Here is a 22529-nt window from a genome sequence, read left to right on the forward strand (position 1 = left end):
TTAAAGAGCTTCCCGTTTAGACAGTACTGGATGCTGACGTCAGATGGAAGAAGACCGTGGGCGAGGCGGGTGACTATGAGCAGATAGATGGTAAATAAGGCGGAGGTGATCATGCAGCCCTCTTTGACACCCGTTTGGATCTCAAAGGCATCCTTTTCAGATCCCAAACTCAGCACGGTTGTGGTCATGTCGTCGTGCAGGAGCCGCAGGATGGTGACAAACTTCTCCAGACAGCCAAAGCTTTAGAGAAGACTCCTCCAAGGCCAACACGATGCGTGTACAATGCACGCAGCCTTGGACTGGACCACCGACTCTCGAGTGAAAACTGTGGACAATGCTACATTCTGCACTACCCAATGGGCCTTCCCTGGATTTGATCAAAGGCACACAACAGAAATAACAGAAGCAATGCCTCCAACAACAACAGCAGCAAGATCAGCAACAATACCTTGCAATGTCGACACTGCAGCTTCTGCTTCTGTTGATACGACTGCGACCAGGCCCTGCTCTCGCGGGACTCCGGCTGAGCGAGCTGAGTAGTCTGGTCAAGGAATGTGTCCCCTCTTCCCTTGAGAATTGAGGGCCATACCGGAAACTGCTCATGGCTTGGGTCGACAAACCAATTCTATCTCATCGAAACGCCACGAATACTGCGGTGGGACTCACCAGCAGACTAGACCCAGAATCCAACATGCAGATGAGAGTGCTGATCGGTCGACTTTCTGGTTAAAACTACTCGAGTTCCACACCCTCTTCTAAGATCTGCTGTGGAAATGCCGACACTTACCCGACCATGTTCGTTACTTGTTGCAATGTCTCGCATGTGGTTGTGCTGCAGATCTGGTCAGTTCTTCCGCCCTTCATCCACACAATCACGGAAGAGCGCCTTCATTGCCACACTGCTGCTTCTTCTTTCGTATGTCTGATGTAGATGCAGAGCAACAACTACAATTTCACATTCAGGTGGTCAATTATCGAGCCAAATCCCGGAACAGGGCTCCTCAACTTTGGATTGGTCAATGCATGCTACATAGTCAACAAAATGGCGCTGATTCATGATCTGATCAACGATTATGGACTTAACATATTTGCTGTCATCGAAACCTGCGTATATGATGACTGTCCAGACGTCATTAAGCACGAGGCTGCACCTAACGGATACGCTATTCTACATCAACACCGTTGCAGAAAGCCTGGCACTGTCAGCCCCCATGGTGGTGGGATCGCATTGATTGACCGTGAATACATCTTCGTGAAAGTCCTGAGTGACTCTAACTATCATGTCATTCGAGCTGCTGCTTGTGAAAATAACGAAGAGCATGTGGGATCTTACAATCCCTGTCATCTATCGACCACCGTCTTCACTACTGTCGGAATCATTCTCTGAGCTTTGCTAGACTGTGGGTTACTTGACTCTCGCTACATCATCTGTGATGACCTAAACTGTCCTGGAACGACTGGTTCTTGTAGTAAAATCAACAGTGATCTTGCTGAGATTAATGACAGTTACAGTTTAACCCAACACGTTAGTGGCGCAACATGTCGCACAAGGAATACACTGCATCACATTTTCATATCCGCCAAAGCCATAACTGTGATCAATGTGATCAAAGATGTGGGTATTTCAATTCACAGTCTCGTAACATGTAAAGTGGCATTACCAATGATTCGCCCACCTATCATAACGATAAATTTCGATTTGCTTATCTAAAACCGGATTCCCACCACCATCCATCCCAGAAGAATTCCCTCATCAAGACTCTATATCATAGAGCCCAATGCATCTCCGACCATGAACACATTTCCAGTGAACTCAAACACGTACGCCAAGCTCTTAAGGCTAATGGTTACTCCGACTACACAATCCGCAAAGCCATCACTCCAACCATCAAGAAGGATCCTGTTGAGGAGCCTTTCAAGACCATCACCTTACCCTACATTGCTGGGGTCACAAAAAAGATCTCCAAAATCCTGATTAAACACAAGATCCAGGTCCGATTCAACACAGTACATAAAATCCGTGATCTGGTCCCGTCTGTAAAAGATGTGGTTCCAGACATACAGTACCCTGGCGTCTACAAACTAAGTTGCCTCTGTGGTAGCAGTTACATTGGAGAAACCAAACGACATGTCTCGGACCGCATCCGTGAACATAAGGCAGACCTGAAACACGGTAGGACAAACACCTCAGCCGTGGCAGATCACTGTTACAATTCAGTGGGCTCACATGACATTGACTTCTCCAAGACAGAGGTTCTCTGCAAGCCATCTGGCTATCATGAGAGATTCGTTCATGAGGCGATCCACATATACAAACACAGAGACAATTTTAACCGAGAAGATGGATTCTGGCTTAGCAATCATTGGAAGGACGTAATAAACCATTTCGACACACATTAGGGTGGGTAGAATAATACATAGTGTTATATTAAATGTATAAGATATAGGTTGGTTTACAGCAATACAGTATATAATTTAATGTTGGCAGTATATAGTACGGTATATGCTCGTTGATGCAATAGAATAAAGTTTAGATGGAAGCATATTATATAATTTTTACGACGTAGAATTGTAATGTATTACTTGCTGTTAGTAACTCAGCTTAGTGTAGAGTATAGTAAGTATACTGATGGTGCTATGCTATTTATACTTTAGTTTTCTACGTGGTGGTTGAGTAACTGCAGCTACATATCATTAACATTCCTTTCCTTTGTTACTGCTAATCCCTGCACCCCCCCCTTTGGTGCTGTTGATCCTGCATAATGCATGGGCATAATATGACTTTGAAACCCCCCCGCCCACCTCCTACGCATTTTCCATGAATATGCTAAATTCCTCTTCACATGCACATTCTTTTGTTAAGGCGCTCTTTCCTCCACCTCCAACGCAGCTTATATATAAGCTCCTAGCTTGGCATTGTCTCATTCTTCACCTGAAGACGGCTGCTTGCGTTGTAGCCGAAACGTCGTGAGAATTGTTTTATTATGTTTTATTTTTATTATTGTATTACTTCCCTTCTACGTGACTTTACCGAAAGAACCAAGAAGATATCATAACGATATTCTACAGAGACTGGAATCGATTGGATCACGATGCTTTCCGTTAGAAGATTCGGTCAACATTGGAATATCTCAATCCTGCATCGACAGTTGATTCATTTGCAGCTCTGTTTTAAAATGACATCACTGCTCTTGGTGAACTCATGCCCATCCAAACAAGCACAAAGAGAATGGGAAAGGTGGCAATTAACTGGCTGTCACCAGAGGCGATCACTGTGAAGCAGATGTGGAGACAGCTGGAGCATTTTTGGAAGAAAACTGGTTTCGAGACTGTCTGACTCATCATTGAGGTTCGCCGATCGTTGTATGCTCTGGGTGTCAATGAGTTGGCTCGGAGCCCCCATGCTCTGTGGTGCGTCATGAAGGGTCTTCTGCATTTCAATGAGCCATCAACAAGTCAACCAGGTATGTGCGCAGTACTTGCGATGCTCTTCACCAATACAATTTTGACAATCAAGATGATCTTCTAATTTGAAGGCAACACATTCTCCCAGTCTGCCATCAGAGTTTGATCAACCTGGAACCAACGTCGGTGGCAGAGTTGTCGATGTTCATCGCATGGCTGCCAAATAAGATATCAATGCTCGACGACATCCACATGTAGTGTCTCAAATCTTGCTTGGACGTGCTTGCGCTGCTGATTGTCCACCTATAAAATTCTAGATTTGAAGCTTTCGTGACTGCAAGGATTCATATTCTTAGGTTTTTTCGGTAAAGTCACGTAGGTAAAAAATTAAAATTAATAAAAGTAAAATAAAATAAAAATCACGACGTTTCAGAGGCAACACAAGCTTCCGTCTTCCACCTGAAGACAGAAGCTTGTGTTGCCTCCGAAACGTCGTGATTTTTTATTTTATTTTACTTTTATTTATTTTCATTTTTTACCGACGTGACTTTATCGAAAAAACCTAAGAACACCTATAAAATCTTTCGTGTAAAGAGGGCTGTTTCCCAGACTGCTTAAAAATATTTGTCTTCAGCCATAGTAACCCTACGAACTATCGCACAATCTCAAACCTCAAAACGGTTTCAAAGTTCATAGAGCAGGTTCAACCCATTGCAGTCGGTGTACTGGAAGTTCCACAGCACTGAGACGGCTCTACTAAAGACCACTGATGATCCCTACAAGATCATGGATGACTGGTGTGCCGCCACAGCGTAGGTTGGTCTCGATCTCTCAGCCACCTTCGACACCATCGACCATGAGATACTCATTGGGCGACAAAGGTCAAGGTTCAATGTATAGAGTATGGCCCTGGGCTGGATTGAGTCATACCTGCATGGTGGATCACAGTTCGTCAGGCTGTGTGACAAACAGTCATCGCTTATGACGTGCCGAATTGGCGTACCACAGGGGCCCACCCTCGGACCCTCCTAATTTCAACATATCTCTGATTGCCGATGTCATCTCATCGCATGACATCAAGTTACATCAATATGCTGATGATACACAATTGTACACTGCAGTGAAGTCAAAGTTAGATATGGGGAGCCTTGGTAACATCAAAGATGGCACGTGAGCGGTGCACATGTGGATTGCACGACACTAAATGCTGCTTAATTCAGAAAAATCGGAGGTTCTGCTAGTTGGCACTCAAGCTCAAGTAGAAACATTTGTGGCAGGATCAGGTGTGGTAGTCGCAGCCTTCAAGATTCAGTTTTCTACCGATCTAAAAGAGTCTCGGCACCATACCAGAATATTTAGTTTTGTCACCACGTACAAAATATAGTCAGGGCCTGAAATGTAATATCAGGGCTCTACGACACATTTTACCACTAACTAGTCATGACATAGCCAACACGGTGGCGTGTAGCATAGTATCGACAAGGCTCGATGATTGAAATTCACTACCCTACAGACGTCTGGTAAAACCATTAGCAAGCTGCAGCGTTTACAAAATTAACGCTTTGGCGCGCGTCGTGATGGATACTGCAAGATCCGACCAGGTCCGTCCAGTGCTTGCTGATGTGTATTGACTTCCAGTTGCCAAACGACTACATTATAATGTTGCACTCATCACACACAAAAGTGCTTGCCACAAATTAACCAAAACACTTTGCTGATTGTCAAGGAACAAACCAGGGTGCAAAATCTAGTCATCCACCAGCAGCTTTTCGCTATCAAGCGAACAAAAACGGTCACTGCATCACACATTCTCAGATGTTCAATTCTGTGGCCGTCTGGAATACTTTTCCTTCTGATATTAGGAAGCCACTTAAGCTATGCACTTTTTAATCTAGATTGAAAACTCGTTTCTTGACAATTGCCTTTTGTCTTTAGTTTGTTGTCTTTACTCGTTGGTTCTTTCGGTAAAATCACGCAGAAAGAAATGTAATTAAATAATAAAATACGACGTTTCGATTGCAACACAAGCAACCATCATTAGGTACAAGTGCATGAGAAAACATAGTAATCGTGGAAATATAATGCAATACAACAGAGAGTCGGCCAACAACACAGTCAACAGGTGGGGTGTTGACTGTTTTTTGGCCGACTCTCTGTTGTATAGCATTATATTTCCAAGTTTACTATGTTTCTTTTCTCATTCATTTGTACTTGATGATGTTTGCTTGTGTTGCAATCGAAACGTCGTATTCTATTATTATTTAATTTATTTCTACGTGACTTTCCCGAAAAAAACAAAGAGTAATTCCTGCAGTCACGAAAGCTTCGAATCTAGTTTGTTATCTTTCCTCCACGCCTGCAATTAGTGATGTTGGCTAAGTACGGTGCGAAACAAGTTCAACATACATACGTACATGGTGACGATGGCTAGAACATCTGCCTGACGCATGAGATTAGGAATCTTGGGGGGTTCTGTGTTGTCTCTTTCCATTGCGGCACAGCTTATCTGATATAGATGTATATAGCGGCTTATTCCAGGGTGCTTTACAGAAATTATGTAATTTTACATATGATAGTGGTTTAAATAAAGTGGGGTTATTAAAAGCGGTGGTGTATTTATGGTGACAGGATAACAGATGGGAGTGGTTAAGGAGGGGTTTATAGGGGTCGGGGTAGTGATAGGGGTTGGGGTAGTGATAGTGATTGGGGTACTGATAGGCATTGGGGTAGTGAGGGTTAGTGATAGGGGTGGGGGTAGTGATAGGAGTTGTGATAAGGGCTGGGGCAGTGATAGGGGTTTGGGCAGTGAAAGCGGTATCGGCAGTGATAGGGGTAGTAAAAGGTGTTGAGGTAGGCCTGGTCGTAGCTGAGAGGCAGGGAGTAGCAGTAGTAGGATGGGCTGGGTGGGGAGAACAGAAGGTGTTATAGTGAACTTGATTGTTTTTACGTGCAGTGAGAGTTGGTTCCAGTGAAGGGGAGCAAGAAGACAGAGCGAGACTGGGTGCAAGGTGAGGGAAGCACAGGGAGGGACGGTCGACTGGGAGCGTAGAGGATGGGGAGGAACAGCATAGAATGAGATGGGAGAAGCAAGATAGTGTGGGGCAAAACCATGGAGCGATTTATAGACTAAGAGTGAGAAATGTAAACTGACAGCGATAGTAGACAGGGAGCCAGTGGAGTTGGGAATGTAGAGCAGAAGTGTGGAAATTGTGGGGGAGGTTAAAAATTATCCTGGCTGAGGCATTTTGTATCAGTTGAAGAGGAGTGAAGGCATTGGCAGGTCGTGAAGACCTCGTATTTCTATCTAACAAACATTGCTCAAGTGTCTTTATTCAATCTACCAATGCAAAGAGGTTGGTACAGGCATTTGTATTCTCACAATACATATTTGTTTGGGGTCCCAAATAAGGTATTTGGCAAGTTGAAGACTGTGCAGAATGCAGCTCTCAGATAGTGTTGATATCCTGAAAAAACTCTTCATATTTTAAAGGATTCAGCTCACGCCGTGTTCAGCAAAGCTCTTCATTAGATGATCCACAGGTAACGTCCCCATTCATACGCCAGGTAACACACCACGCTCCAGCACTCCGCAATCAGAACTCCCTCCTCTCTCGATCTCCTCGTTTATTCCCTGGTCCGCATTCCTTGCCAGTCAATCGTTGTCCAGGGCTTTGTCCCATGCAGAAGATAACTCACTGACCATGCATCTCTCAGTCTCCTAACCTATCTTTCCCCTGGGCTTCGTCACAGGTAATAATTTATTGGCCAGGCGCCGCCTCGTCTCCAACATTTTTTAAAGGTTTTATCGCAATTAGTTTCCCTCTGGCTCTTATTTTGCCACCCTGTTCGTCATCTTGCTCTTTTCATGCATGGTGCCTTGATACGTTGTATTGTTTTCATTTACATGTTTTTATTTAACGAGAGACCAATAAAAAGCATAAACCAGAACAAGCGGAGGAGGCACAGAAACTACACGGACGTGAGACATTGCTAAAGGCACCCCTAAGTACAAAGTATTACAGGTAGGAACAGTTCCACACTGCCCACCAGGGATTATTTGTCTGTCTGTCGTGTATAGCCACGCCCTCGATTTGTATTTCATAGAGCGCTTCGGGCGGGCTCAGCACCACGTGACGCGCCGCCTTCACGCAGCTTGCGCCGCGTGACACGGATCGCACGAATAACGCTGTCCAACCAAATTCCTACCTGCCCACTCGGAAGGAACGCGTTAATATTGTCTGGTGTTTGTGGCACATGAGGTCACCTGGTGATAGAACATGGGAGTTGTGTATGGTGTGCATACAAAATAACGACAAACCACACAAGTCTGGTCCCCATACGACTCCACGCATCATACACGTGCAAACGATGTCGCGGACCAAATACGTGAGATGCCAGCGACTCACTCCACCGCCACCACTCCTGTAAATGTTTCCTGGCTTTGTTGGCAAATTGGGATTGCGGTCGAGGATGTGGAGTGCAACCTAACGGGCTCATGTTTCTGTTGTGGTAATTATGTGTTGTTTGTGCTCTTTATTTTGGTGCCATTTCTTAATTTGTTTACTCATTATAGATTTTAATTGGTAGAAGGGTTTTCATTTGCTTGGTACGTGTTGGACTTCTTTTGCGCCGTATGTAGCCAATGGAAATATATGGGATTTGTTACTTATATACAAGTAATGTACAGTGGTGTGGCGTGCTGTTGGCATGATGCTATATAAAATGTAATTATTTAAATATTACCTTGGTTTTATCCTAACATTTCTGAATTAATGAGAACTAGAGATATAGCCTGGAATAAAGCTAAACCATCAAATAACCTCTCTGATTTGATTAACTATAGAACAGTAATAAATAGATTTACTCGCCAAATAAGAAACGATACATTTTCTTACTACTACCAAACTATGCTAAATTCACAACACTTCAAATGGATTTCTGTGAAAAAAAAGAGCTTTAAAGCTTATCGGATTCCTCCAGTATAAAAAAATATTCTGATATTGAACTTCTTTCATCTATAATCAACAATTCCTCAACCTCTTGACATTATCATTTCCCAGTAATCAGCATGGATTATGTTAAGCTTGGTTTATAGGTGACTTATCTTGATCTCAAACCTGGATAAATATATGCAGTAATTAAGAGATAGCCTTCATCAATAACGCTGGTGTTCCGCAAAGCTCTGTTTCATCTCCAACATTATTTGTTCTGTTGATTAATTATTTTACTCATACGATCCCCTCCTTTGCAGATGACAGTGCACGTTATTGAAATCGCAAGACGAACGCAATCGACATCTCGCTGTTCAATGTGCACATACCGCACTATCAATCACTATTTGGAACTTCTGGATTGGGGCGATAGAAACTGGGTCACCTTCAACAACAAAAACACGTGATATCGTGAGACTGGTAATATCTGTTGGGTACAACAAGCACACCTGACCTGTCATGGAATGGCTATATTACTAACCTGGTTAAGGAGGCTTCAAAGGCTTCGCTTTATTTTGTGTGCGAATGCCTTATTGAACAAAAAAATATATACCATGACTATACAAGTCATAACTTTGGCCACCGTTGGAATAATGTTGTCATATCTGGAGTGGAGCATCCAGTACATACCTCACAATACTTGATATAATTTAAAGCAGTTCGGTTGATTGGTGATCCAGCACTTACAGATTCACTCCACACACTCACTCACTGGTGGCGTCTTCTTATCACTCTTATAATCAATACTACCACGGTTACTTTTTCCATGAACTTAACTCCTTAATTCCTCCAAACCTAGTTAAGAACTCGGTCTACAAGACACGCAGTTTAATCTAAACAAAACTGTATCTCTTTCTGCTTCTTTCCCTGCACTGCTCTAACTACAACATTCTCTCATCTCAAACTACAAGTTCTCACATTACTGCTCAATCCCAAGAAATGTGTGAAAACTCATCTCTTACACCTCTAACTGTGCTGTTGGGAACAGCCACTTAGCCTTGTTTGGGCATTTGGACCTGGTCGCAATCGGAACAAATGCTAAATAGTCAATCAGGACTGATAACTCAATCACCAGAACATCATTTTTTTTGTTTTGCTATGAGAAGGATGTTTTGTTGGCATTGAATATATTTTTGTGTGTGTAGTTACATCAAAGTTAATAGAATGTATTGTGGCTCACACCTGTAATCTAACATTTGAGGCAATAGTTTGTTGATTATGCAGACACACGACTACCAAACCCAATTGGGCCATAAGATGGATAGGTGGAATTACAAGAAATTAGTCGAAGTCATCTACGTGGGCATTTGAGTGTCATCCCCTCGTGTCTGTGGATTTCCTTTGGGTACTCCCGTGTCCTTTGATGGGACTCATTTGCCCATTTCTAATCTATATCCATGTGGGAAATCTTTATCGAGAAATTCATTCCTCTGGAACTTCATTTTCAAATGCACTGTGGTTCTCGAGTAGTTTTTTTCTGGACTCTTAATTTTGCTCAAAATAAAATCTCTTCTGTTAGTTTGCAAACTCTTTTGTCAATAACGCTGTCTTGATGGGATCCCTTTCTACTTCAGAATGCCTGTCTAAGCTTTATTACTCAGGTGGATAAGGCCTCACCCTGCAATTCAATTTAGTCGAGTATTTTGATGATTGCAGATGTTCTGGCATAATAGGAGTAGCTCCCTAACCAGTACTGTGAGCCTTGCCATCCCTCGGCACATACAGCCTCCGACACTGGTCGTTGTATACAACTTCTTACGTAGAGGTTTCTTAATCTTTACATCCAAGTAGTGTAGCTATTTTAACGGCCAATATATGTCATTGTGTTTGATAACCGTCATTGTGTTTGATAACCGTTCCCACATGGATCGCGATCTCCACTGTGGTCATAATGTGTATTTTAAGGCTTTATTAATTAAAACTATTCCCACACACAGATCACATGTGGTTTCTCTCCCGTGTGTGTTTTCATGTGATTCTTCAGGGTTGTAGAGTGCCTAAAGTCCTTCTTACATGCAGAACACTTATATGGTTTCTCTCCCGAGTGGGTCTTCATGTGACTCTTCAGGGATGTAGAGTGGATGAAGTCCTTCTCACACACAGAACACTTGTATGCCCTCTCTCCCGTGTGGGTCAACATGTGACTCTTCAGGCCTGTACACTGCTTAAAGTCCTTCTCGCACAGAGAGCATTTGTGTGGTCTTTCTCCCGTGTGGGTCTTCATGTGACTTTTCAAGGCTGTGTATTGCTTAAAGGCCTTCCCACACACAGAGCACTTGTGTGGCCTCTCTCCCGTGTGGGTCATCATGTGATTCTTCAGTTCTGACGGGCGAATAAACCCTTTCTGGCACACGGAGCACCTGTGGCGCCACTCTCCCGTATGGTTCCTCATGTGCCTCTTGAGCTGCACCGACTCCGTGAATCCCTTTCCGCACATTGAGCACTTGTGTGGGCTCTCGCCCGTGTGGATCATCATGTGACTCTTAATGGCTGATGGCCGACTGAATCCCTTTCCACACACGAGGCACTTGTGCACCTTCTCTCCGGTGTGCATAGTGGCGTGGTTCTGAAGTGTTGACAAGCGGCCGAATCCCTTTCCGCAGACGGGGCACTTGTGTGGCCTCTCTCCCGTGTGGGTCATCATGTGAGTTTTCAGTACAAATGAGCGACTAAACCCCTTCCCACACACGGAGCACCTATGGCTCCACTCTCCAGTATGGTTCCTCATGTGGTCCTGGAGCTGCATTTCCTTTCTAAATTCCTTTCCACACAATGCACACTTGTGCGGGCAATCGCCCGAATGAATCACCACATGGCACTTCAAAGCAAATGGTCGACTGAATCCCTTTCCGCACACGGGGCATATGTGTGGTTTCTCCGTGGCGTGAATCGTGGCGTGGGTCGCAAGGGTTGATGAGCGATTGAATCCCTTGCCACACACAGAGCACCTGTACGGCTTCTCTCCATTGTGGATGCTCATGTGATTCTTGAGATTTGATGCGGTAACAAAAGCATTCTCACACATGTAGCACTTGTACGGCTTCTCTCCCGTATGACTCATCATATGGTTCTTCAGATCCGATGGACGAACAAAGCTCTTGCTGCACACGGAGCATTTGTGTGGCCTCTCTCTGGTGCTTGTCGTCGGGGCATTTGCTTGGGAGTGTATCTCCAGGCCATCGTTCACAACTGTTCCTGTCACACAAACATTCAATTTTTTTTTTCATTGGCGTGAAATCACGAGACAAAGAAGCCATATCGATCCTATGAACATCAGCCTACAACATCTCAGTGCTCTAAACTCTTGAGCCACCCAGCAAGTTCCAGCAGAAACAGTTTAAACTATCTGAAAACATTTCTCCACGATTCACATACAGGGATCCTGCACGTGACAGCCTTGCCAGCTACACGTGCCAATAATGTATTATGGGGAAGGGTTAATTTTGAAATGTATAAACAATTATTAATGTCATTCTATAGTTTTGGGTTTAGATCGCGTTATTTATAAATGTGTCGTAACCCTCCACCACCCGACACGGCCAATCAGTAAAAAAGTGTCACGTTGACAAAAGACAAATAGTTCACTGCTTTAGCCCACCGGTGTGTTGAAGCGTGAAACCACAACATTTACAATTTTTGAGTACGTTTCGCTGGTAATTGCATCCAGCATCATCTGGCAATTCGCCAGAATGGTGAGGCTCTGCTCTGGCTCCCAGTCTTAAATAGAACAGCAGCAGGGTGACGTCATCATTAACTCATTAACTCATCAGGTGCAACGATTCGAGGCGGAGGGGGGAGTGATTGTAATTATATACTAGATTAGTAATCAGGCAATTGTTAAGATGCGAGTTGTAGATTAGTAATCAGTTGTAATGTGTTTATTGTAATTATGCTGCGTTAGTAATCAGTTAGTGTTTGTTTCCCCTATAAGGAATTGTAATGTATCTTATATAATAATACGCTTCCAAGCCGCACTGAGCCTGTAGCTGTCTGAGCGATTAAAGTTATTTCTGTTTCTCTCAATTTCAATGGATTCTCTAATTAGTCTTTGCCAGTAGTAACTAGTTTTACACAGCACTTCAACGTTATCAAAATCAATTGAGTGTCCCTGTTGGCAAGCATGTTCTGCCACTGCCGACAGTTATGTTTGCAATAGTTTAATATTTCTCTGGTGTTCTTTTAGTCTTACACTAATGTTACTCCCCGTCTGTCCAATATAGCATCTGCCACATAAACAATCCGATATACACCTTCTGTTGATAATTTAGGTAATTCGTCTTTAGTGCAAGTTACTAGTTTTAGAATTTTGTGTACTGTACCAAATCTTACTATAATGTTTTGCTTTTGCAAAACACGGGCTAATTTGTCAGTTACTCATGAGATATATGGTGTTTTAATTGTTTTAACAATCGGATCGCTTTCAGCAGTGTTGCTTTGCGATCGTGATTTGGGATTTAGTGCTCTGTTGAGTTAATGATGACGTCACCCTGCTGCTGCTCTATTTAAGACTGGGAGCCAGAGCAGAGCCTCACCATTCTGGCGAATTGCCCGATGATGCTGGACGCAATTACCAGCAAAACGTCGCACTCAAAAATTGTAAATGTTGTGGTTTCACGCTTCAACACACCGGTGGGCTAAAGCAGTGAACTATTTGTCTTTTGTCAACGTGACACTTTTTTACTGATTGGCCATGTCGGGTGGTGGAGGGTTACGACACATTTATAAATAACGCGATCTAAACCCAAAAACGTTGATTATGAATAATATTGGTCGCGAAAGCCTACGTATTAAACATAATTTATGGTTAATGCTTTAAAATTAAAATATACAAGGCCAATTGTACACCTGAGAATTACATCAATGTACAATCATTGTAGTCTCTGTAATATTTCTGCATTGGCTCATTTTGTCCTATTAAGCAACGTTGTGATCAGACTTTTTTTCCATATACATTTTTTTGGGAATTATCTTGGATTACTACAAACTCCGTCATGAAAATGAAACAACCTGTGTACGTATATCAACAGTTATCAGAGTACATAAAAACTAATTATAAGAATATATCGCTGGTACCTCCTTTTGACAAGCTGATAACAGTTATATTTTTCAAAATGTTGCTACCAGATGGCAGCAGACGATTGTGTGCACCCGAAACAAATTATTTTATTCATAAACCGTTTATCATCTCCGTTATTATTAGCACTATTACCGATGAAGCCCTCATATTGCTCCTAGGAAAGAAATAACGCCGTCGGGAATGGATCCCCATATATGCAGTGGTATAATGACCCCTCTTAGCGTGGATTCGATTTGCGCTCACTTCTTCAGGAACGTATCTCGAGCACTAAGCGAGGTCTTCCTGCATCAGGCCTATCCACAAGACATTGCTGGGTATTGAGAATAGACGGAACCAACTGTGAAAGGGTTAGCAGACCTCCCTCCTCATAATGACCCATACAAATGGAGCTCCCTTTATCAATAACGTCCTCCAAAGGCACCTCCATCTCTAGCATGTCGACAGTTTGGGGAGGCCTCCGTGCCAGACATCAACGACCAAGACACACGGACCTCCCTCCTACCCTCCCTCCTTACCTTCGTCGTCCACCTCCACTTCGATCTCCGCTATGCCTGATGATGCTGCACAGTCTCCCCGTGAGGCCCGTGACTCTCCAGGTCTCACAGATGAACCATTGCCAACCAGCAGATCTTTAAGGTCGACCTCCACAATGTGCAGGTCCTGTCGTTCAATCTGCCGCTTCTCTCGTTTGATGTGAAGTTCTCGGCCATTGGTGCTTGAGTTCTCCTGTTTGATGTCCAGACTCCTCCCATCAGCCTGAATATTCTCCTCTTTAATGAGAATGTCTGCTACTTTACCTGAGAGATGAAATATGACAGGTGAACAATGAACAGATATACAAGCATGGACTCCGGCTGCACGTTAAACAATTATCTTGTCCATAAAACAATCATCTTGCACGTACAACAATCTTCACTCACCTGTTTATGATCCTCCCTTAAAACAACCCCCATCTTTTCTCACTAGCCCATACTGCTACCGATACTCCCTGCCCCCACCCCCCAGCTATGACCAGGCCTACCGCTACCCCTATCAATACCCCTATCACTACCCCCAGCCTTATTACTACACCTACGCTTATCACTACCCCTATCACTACCCCAACCGCTATCACTACCCCAACCCATACACTACCACTATCACTACCTCTACTCCTATCACTACTCCTATCGCCACCATATCACCACCATATCACCACCATATCACCACCACTTTCACTACACCTATCACTACCCCTCCTTAACCACTCCCACGTGTTCTGTCACCATAACAACACAACTACTTAAAAAACCCCACTCCTCATCTCAGCCACTATCATCACAATTTTATAATTGTTATAAAGCGCCTTGGACTAAGACGCTAAATTAATCTATGTAAGATTAGATGATGCATTTTCACCATGAAAACACAGTGACGCATCATCATCCGTGGTCAATCCACTCTTGGATGAAGGCCTCCCCAAGCCGCCACCATATCTCATGATCCTGCAATGTCAGAATCAGAATCTGTATTTAGACTGGAGGAGGAATCCGATGAGCCATTAAGCTGTTTTTTCACCGATGTCCAATAGGGGCACTGGGTCAAAAAGTTACAACAATACAAAAAATATATAGTAGTGCAAAGTATAGGAAAGGTAAGCAAATCACAAAAAAACATAAAATAAAAAGATCCAAAAGAGGTTTTTGAGTTAGATCGCGTAAATATATATGTGTCGTTAAACCTACCATGACCCAACACAGCCACTTAGTAAGGTTTGTCATGTAAACAAAACATAGCGATTAGTTACTAGTTCAGCAAACCGGTCTGCTGGAGAGTAAACCCACTACAACATTTATAATTAAAGTACCGTGACGTGTCGCCAGTAATGACAACAAGTTAGCCTGATCAAGCGACAGCCAGAGTTGTGGAGAAATCCTCGTCCTGTTTCTGTCCTAAATAGAGAAATAAATGTGAAGTCGTAACTCCCGAACTAATCAAGTGCGCAGACCAGGGGGGCAGGGGTTCATATATGCATAGACATGCATGGGTAGCTATTACCGATTGGGTTATTCATATGGTAATCAATATACATAATGTGCATGCAGAACACGTATGCGTGATGCACATACATTATGCGTGCACATTATGAATGCATACCATGAATGCACATCCTGACGTTTTTGGGTGCAAGAAATCACAATATCTGTTATTGGCTGCTCGCAGTTAATCACCATCGACGTATGATGACCTGTATAAGCATGCAATTAAACATTGTATTCCTGTTGACTTCATAATACGTCCTTTTTAGTTCCTTGCAGAACAAGTTACTACTGGCCAAGACAAATTTAGAGAAATAAAATTTGTTACCGTTTTCATAACTACAGCCTTTTTGCTACTTGGAAGCGTATTATCAATAATACAAAGTTTAACTGCATACCAGGTCACCATACGTCGATGGTGATTAACTGTGAGCAGCCAAGAAGGTATTGATTTCTTGCACCCAAAAACGGCAGGATGTGCATGCATGATGTGCATGCATAATGTGCGTGCATTACGCATACGCGTTGTGCATGCAGATTACATATGTTGATTAGCCTCTGAATAACCCAACCAGTGATAGATATACATTTATATGCATGCATTAACTACCCCCCACCTCTGGCCTTCGCACCTTATTAGCTCACAAGTAACGACATCACATTTAGCATCTATATTTCAGACAGAAACAGGAGCATGATTTCTCCACAACTATGGCTGTCGCCTCATTAGGCTTGTTTTAATTACCGGTGAAAAATCACGGTACTTGAATTGTACATTTTTCGTGGGTTTACTCTCCAACACTGGACAAGTAACGAATTGAAACGTTATATTGACGTGGCAAACCTTACTAAATGGCTGTGTTGGGTGGTGGCGAGTTTAAAAACACATTTATATTCACGCAATCTAACCAACAAACCTTTTTGTGGATATTATTGGTTGTGAAAGCCTACGTATATAAACCTAAAATAAAAATAAACTTTTTATTTTAGGTTTATAAAAATAATAGCTTATTTTTCAGAAGAGACCTGACCACAAGTGATAGCTCAACGAAGTGGCTTATCATGTAGAAATGTATACTCTACACGTGTGTTTCTAAATGTGGAAGGAAAAACCAGAGAACCCGGAGAAAATATCCACGTGATCACGGGGAGTGAGAGAGAGACATGCAAACTCCAAATATACAGCAGGTGTCAGGGTCAGAATCGTACCCCCAACCTCCTGCATACCAGGAGAGGAAAATAATATCTCGCCACCGTGATGTAATAATCCACCCGGCACCTACACACGAGCTGATTTCATCGCTCCTTCTCCACGCTCTACTCTCAAGCGTATTTCCTCCTTCGCGCTGCCATTGTGACGTTAGTCTTGACCACAGGCCTTCATCCCTTCTAGTTACCCGTCCTGCCCTAAATCCACTTGCTTTTCTGAACTCTCATTCATTCTTTCACCATTGAATGGAACAAAAACGGTGCACAAAAGCATTGCAGATACGCTTGCTTTGAACTTTATTGAGAGACAACGGAGTCTCACATAGCTCTTATTAACCCTTCCCGTTCCGATGACATGCGTGTACGTACGTCTACGTCATTAAAATGAAACCGGAATAAAATCTAAGATAAAATAACTTTATCGGTGGGGGGGGCATGGTTCACAGTTTGGCACCAGCTATCGTAGAGTGTGGTGGTTGTGTCGCTACGTTTTTCTGCGGTGTTGAGTAACAACGTCTTTAGAAACAACGGTGCTGCTTACTGTGCCTCTCTGAATCAAATTAATGCCGAGCCGCTTGGGAATTCCGAGATTCAGAGGTGAACGGGACACCCACCCTGCAACTTGCAGATGTCTCAGAACGGGAAAGGGTTCAGATGAACATTGCATTACAACTGTCAACAATTGGTTCAGGCCATCACCAGTCGCTGCTGGGGAGAAAACTCTAACCGTGATTGTTGTCTTGAGTCTCCACTTTCACTGGCAGCCAGATCGTACTGCCAGAATTCTCATCGTCCCGCTTAGCAAACGGATCCATGAGCACGGAAGGGGCCAACCTCCTCGAGTCTGTCCCAAGGAAGACGCAGCAGAGGGAGAGACTCAAGCTGCTGCTGCTCACCGAGAGTTTGCAGAGTGAGGGAAGCAACAGCAAATAACATTTGTAATGCACATAGAACGTAGCACACATCTCTGAGTGCAGAATTATAAACTATTTTAATTTTATACTCTTTGGTTTTTTCGGAAAAGTCACGTATGTTAAAAAAGAAAACAAATAAATTAAATCACAACGTTTCGGAGGCAACACAAGCCTCCGTCTTCAGGTGGAACCATCAGAGCAAAATCACTGCATCAAGTTGAAGACGGAGGCTTGTGTTGCCTCCGAAACGTCGTGATTTAATTTTTCTTTTTTAACCTACGTGACTTTACCGAAAAAACCAAAGAGTATGTATCATTGCAGTCACGAAAGCTTCAAATCTAAAATTATTATAATTTTGTTCAACACGTAGGCTTTCGTGACCAATATCATCCATAAGAGGTTTTTTTGGGTTAGATCGCGTAAATATATAAATGTGTCGTTAAAACCCGCCACCACCCGACACAGCCAACTAGTAAGGGTTGTCACGTAAACAGAACGTGCCAATTCGTCACGAGTACAGCACACCGGTGTGTTGGAGAGCCACGCCACAACATTTACAATCTGAGTACGACGTTTCGCCAGTAATTACAACTAGCTTCATCATGCGACAGACAGATTTGTGGAGAAGTCTTACTGTTTCGTTCCTTTATATAGAGGCGTAGATGTGGTGACCACGCTTCTGCGCTCTTGCGCAAAGTGGGGAGGGGGGGGGATTAATGAGTCAACATACATTATGCATGTGCATTATGCGAGCCCTTTGATCTTGTCCTTCCTGACTATTATGTATTAAAATAGCCGTACGAATGGCAATCCCTATAGAAGCATGGTGCCCTTAATAGGCATGCATTTAAATAATGTATTATTTGATGATTTTATCAGGTAAGAACCACGGAGATATTTTTCAGAAGTGACCTGGCCACACGTCAATGACAGCTCAACAAAGTGGCTTCTCATCACGTGTAAATTTATCGCGATGACCATGCAGAAGAGTCACCGCAACACCCCGTCATGTGTCTGTGTCCTCCATACAAACACAATCCTGCGGAGGGTTCTGATAGGAACGTTGGGTTGCTCGGTCAATGGCCAGGGTCAAAGGCGGCGTGGTGTATTCCACAAATATGGCCGACTGTTAGGGCGGGCACAAGCCGGCGTGAGTAGGTTAAACGTTGAGTTGTATAAGGGCACCACCAGCCTCTTCCCACCCAGCCCCACCCCTCCCACCCCCCCACCCAGCCCCTCCCACCCAGCCCCTCCCCACCCTCCCCACCCAGCCCCTCCCTACCCTCCCCACCCAGCCCCTCCCTGCACGACGGACACAATAATCCCCTGTGAGCTGGTGTAACCAGGAGGTTCCTACCAGTATAATACAATCTCTATTTAGACTGGAAGAGGAATGCGATGAGATATATATATATATTCACAGATGTCCAGTAGGGGGCACCGGGTCAGAACGTTACAACCAACAATACACAAAAACACGATAGGAGTGCAAAGTCTAGCAAAGGAAAACAAATCACTAAACATCATTAAATATGATACTGTAATTGTTTTTTTTACCCTTTTATCTGGCAACAAAACTTACACATTTTTTACAAGGAGTCATGTTTGCATTGACCACAATACCTACGGTCGGAATGCAAACAAAAAACACAACTCTGATAATGTATGCACTCCTAGCAATTGATTGGTCCACACCCGAGACAGCTTTTCTTAGAGCCTAGTCTCACATGGTGTTGGATCAGATGATGCCAAAAGGCGCACAACTCAAAGACAATGCACCATCAGAGTATGAGAGCTTGGAGTAAGCATGTACACCATTGGAACCTTTGCCAGGAGCAAAATATAATTGTTTTTTTACCCTTTTATCTGGAAACAAAACTGACACCTTAAAAAAAACTATTATCACATTTTGCTCCTGGCAAAGGAGCATTACATATCTAAAACTATAACTAAACATTTATTTTTACTAGGAATGATTAGCTTTTTTTTCAGAAGCGACCTGGCTATCACAAACGACAGCTCAGCGAAGTGGCTGATACCATCGTCATCGCGTGGACATTGATAGCGGCAGCCAAATCCTCTGAACGCACGATGTCGATTTTTTAATGTGGAGAGAAAAGCCACGGGCAGAGTTAGACGCACCGCAGCCTCCACCACATTACAGCAGGCGTCAGGGTAAGGATCGAACCCCTACGAACCTCCTGTATACCGGGCGAGGTAGTTAACATCTCCGAGCCCTTTAGAGTATTTGGCTTCTGCTATAAATGTCCACGCGTGTGGGCAGGTCGCGTCCGACAAAGAACTTCACAGCTCAGTGGGCAGATGTGGGCCCCTTACCTGGTAAAATAAAATAATTGTTTAGTTTTAGTTTCGGAATCGATAAGTACGAGTCTCTACGGGTTTCTGTGGGTCTCTGTGGTTAAATACGAGTTTGTATCTCTATGGTTCATAAGTTTCAGAATCTACTTGTGGCTGCTCCGCATTTCCACGTGATAATCAATTTCGCCGAGTGATCATCAGTGGGACTTACCTGGAAAGATAACAAAAATAATCGTCTCGTTTAAGGGGCAGCAGCAGCAGAGAGGCAGCCCGGCCTCTTGCGCTCCACAACGAGAACCCCAGCCCGGAGCATCGGGAAGAGGAGGAGCAGCAGGGGAAGAAGCAGGAGGGAGCAGGGAAAGGAGCAGCAGAGAAAGACGCAGCAGTAGCAGCAGCAGCAGGGGAAGACGAAGCAGTAGCAGCAGGGGGGGAGGCAGGGAAAGGAGTGGCAGCAGGGGAGGAAGCGGCAAGAGGAGTAGAGAGAATTGAGGAGCAGCAGGGGCAGGTCGAGTAGCAGCAGCAGTCTCTGGCGCTCCCCAGGTGGAGAGGCCGAGACGAGGAGGGAGGTGGCGATGTGCGGAGCCCGCGCTGGGGGGCTGGGGGGGAACCTCCGTGCGGGAGGAGACGGAGCGGGCACGGGGGGCGGAGTAGGGGCCCGGAACCAGCATAGTGGAGAGCAAGGGGGGGGGGGACCATCCACAGGAAGCACGGCGCGGGGAAGAGGAGATGGGGGACGAGAGATGTCACTTAAAGCGCAGACCTCGCCTGGGGTATATAGGAAAATCTGCGCGTGTGTGTGTGTATGTATTCGTGTGTGTGTCCGTGTGTGTGTATCCTTGTGTGTGTATGTATCCGTGTGTCACGGTGTGTGTGTATGTATCCGTGTGTGTATGTATCCATGTGTGGGTGTATGTATCCGTGTGTGTATGTATCCGTGTGTGTATGCATCCGTGTGTCTATGTATCCGTGTGTGTATGTGTGTATGTAACCGTGTGTTTGTATGTATCCGTGTGTGTATGTATCCGTGTGTGTGTATGTATCCGTGGTTGTGTATGTGTCCGTGGTTGTGTATGTATCCGTGTGTGTGTGTGTGGGGCTGGGGTCATGTAGCCCGCATGCCCAGCACCGCATGTCGACACAGCTTTTGTTTGGCCGGATAGAGGGGGCTGAACGGGCGCGTCACAGTCTAGAGAGGAGATGGAGTGATTTGGGTGAGGACGTCGAGCTGAGTGGACCTGCCGGTGACCGGTACGAGCGGTGTCAAGATCGTGAAGGACACTACTGGGCAGTTGGAGGCATTCGCCCTCCAGCAACGGAGGGCAGAGGAGTGACGCTCACAACAACGAGCGGAGCGCCGGGCGGCTAAAACACAGCAAGTTGGCACAGTAGGCGGCACAGGTGGTGTATCAGCCAGTCATCTCAGTCAGTCGATCTGTGGCACCTGGGTCTGCCCCGTGACCTCCTGCCAGCTGGCGTTCGGCACTGGAGGTGGCCTTAACGTGCACGTAGCCTGGCACAAGCGCCGTGGTGACGTCAACGCCACTTCGTGGCAAAAGGTTGTTTATTGTTGTTATGTCTATTCCAACAGGAGGACGATGCAATATCCGACTGTGGGCCCCCTCTTCTCGCGACTCACTTTTACTGAAATAGCTAGGGATGTTTCTGTAACCCGTATGTATGTTTATTAATACATATTTTTGTTGTACTGTGTATTGGGTTTAGAGGAAAACAGTCTCACATTGTCTCGGCCTCGCTGTGCGCTGCGTTGCACCGCTAGCTGAGTAGTTAACCTCGTGTCCAATAAACCCTCAGAGCCAGGGTGAACGTCCGACTCCAAACGTCATTTATTGAATTTAACGAGGTAAAACAGGTAAGAAAACAACACAGATACAGCATATGTTAATACCCGGAAACACCAACACAATGAATGAACACCACAGCATCATAACATTGTCTTAGATAACATGATTCTAAACAATAGATACTGGATGGACCAGGCCCCTACATTACCACTGAATAACTATACAAAAGCATAAGCTGCTGTGTTACATAAAGGCACATCGTGTATTCACCACACTGCACCCCAAATGTACAGTATTACACGTAACACTAAATTGTGGATGAGATATTTCGTCGTCCTTGCTCTCAGGATCGCAATATAGTTACTTGGGTACAAGTTTGACTCGACTTATTAAATTACAAGTAACATTCATAATAAGGAAAGTAGCAGGCTTCGTTGTTAACTAGGTCTCGTATTCATCATAACAATTTAACAGCATCATAAAGGCATTTACATCATTATAACGGCCATTCTAACATTATAACAGCATTACCAATATTATAAGAACATAAACGAACTTACAGACAATGCTTCTTAAAGTCCTTCTTCTTCTTTAGTGCTGCCTAACGGCGTGTGCGACTTCACGATGATATTGGTCCCGGTCTAGCACGGCGTGTAGAGTTTGTGCTGTTGTTAATTGTAGCCATGTTTTGATGTTACTGAGCCATGTCGTTTTTGGCCGTCCTGGTCGTTTTTTCCCTTCGATTTTTCCTTCCAGGTTTTGCTTTAATAGCTGGTATTTGTGGTCGTTTCGGG

The 22529-nt window shown here is 44.2% G+C and overlaps 1 protein-coding gene across 4 annotated transcripts; it reads right to left on the reverse strand.

Annotated features, from left to right (window-relative positions):
* Window positions 1-9534: 9534 nt before the first annotated feature.
* On the reverse strand, window positions 9535-20559 carry LOC133360477 (zinc finger protein 226-like). Of its 4 annotated transcripts, XM_061579228.1 has the most exons (5): window positions 20145-20559; window positions 18249-18300; window positions 17428-17544; window positions 13989-14270; window positions 9535-11591 (listed from the first exon to the last, which is right to left on the reverse strand). In XM_061579228.1, exons 3-5 carry the CDS (start codon window positions 17513-17515, stop codon window positions 10318-10320), a joined length of 1644 nt encoding a protein of 547 aa, XP_061435212.1. In that variant the 5' UTR covers window positions 17516-17544; window positions 18249-18300; window positions 20145-20559; the 3' UTR covers window positions 9535-10317. The 4 variants fall into 4 exon arrangements, with proteins under 4 accessions (XP_061435212.1, XP_061435213.1, XP_061435211.1 ...); XM_061579229.1 differs by lacking the exon at window positions 18249-18300; XM_061579227.1 differs by lacking the exon at window positions 20145-20559 and having other exon boundaries at window positions 18249-18809.
* Window positions 20560-22529: the final 1970 nt, after the last annotated feature.

Source organism: Lethenteron reissneri, chromosome 69 (genome assembly GCF_015708825.2).
Source record: "Lethenteron reissneri isolate LAM-NWPU_2019-01 chromosome 69, ASM1570882v1, whole genome shotgun sequence".
Classification (NCBI taxonomy): domain Eukaryota; kingdom Metazoa; phylum Chordata; class Hyperoartia; order Petromyzontiformes; family Petromyzontidae; genus Lethenteron; species Lethenteron reissneri.

Excerpts from the sequence above, each read along its gene's own strand:
- LOC133360477 (XM_061579226.1), bottom strand. The coding sequence starts at position 17,665 with ATGTGTGCTACGTTCTATGTGCATTACAAATGTTATTTGCTGTTGCTT. Across the intron at positions 14,271-17,427 it reads GACTCAAGACAACAATCACG|GTAAAGTAGCAGACATTCTC; the intron begins GTTAGAGTTTTC and ends TTCATCTCTCAG. Across the intron at positions 11,592-13,988 it reads AGTGGAGGTGGACGACGAAG|GAACAGTTGTGAACGATGGC; the intron begins GTAAGGAGGGAG and ends TTTGTGTGACAG.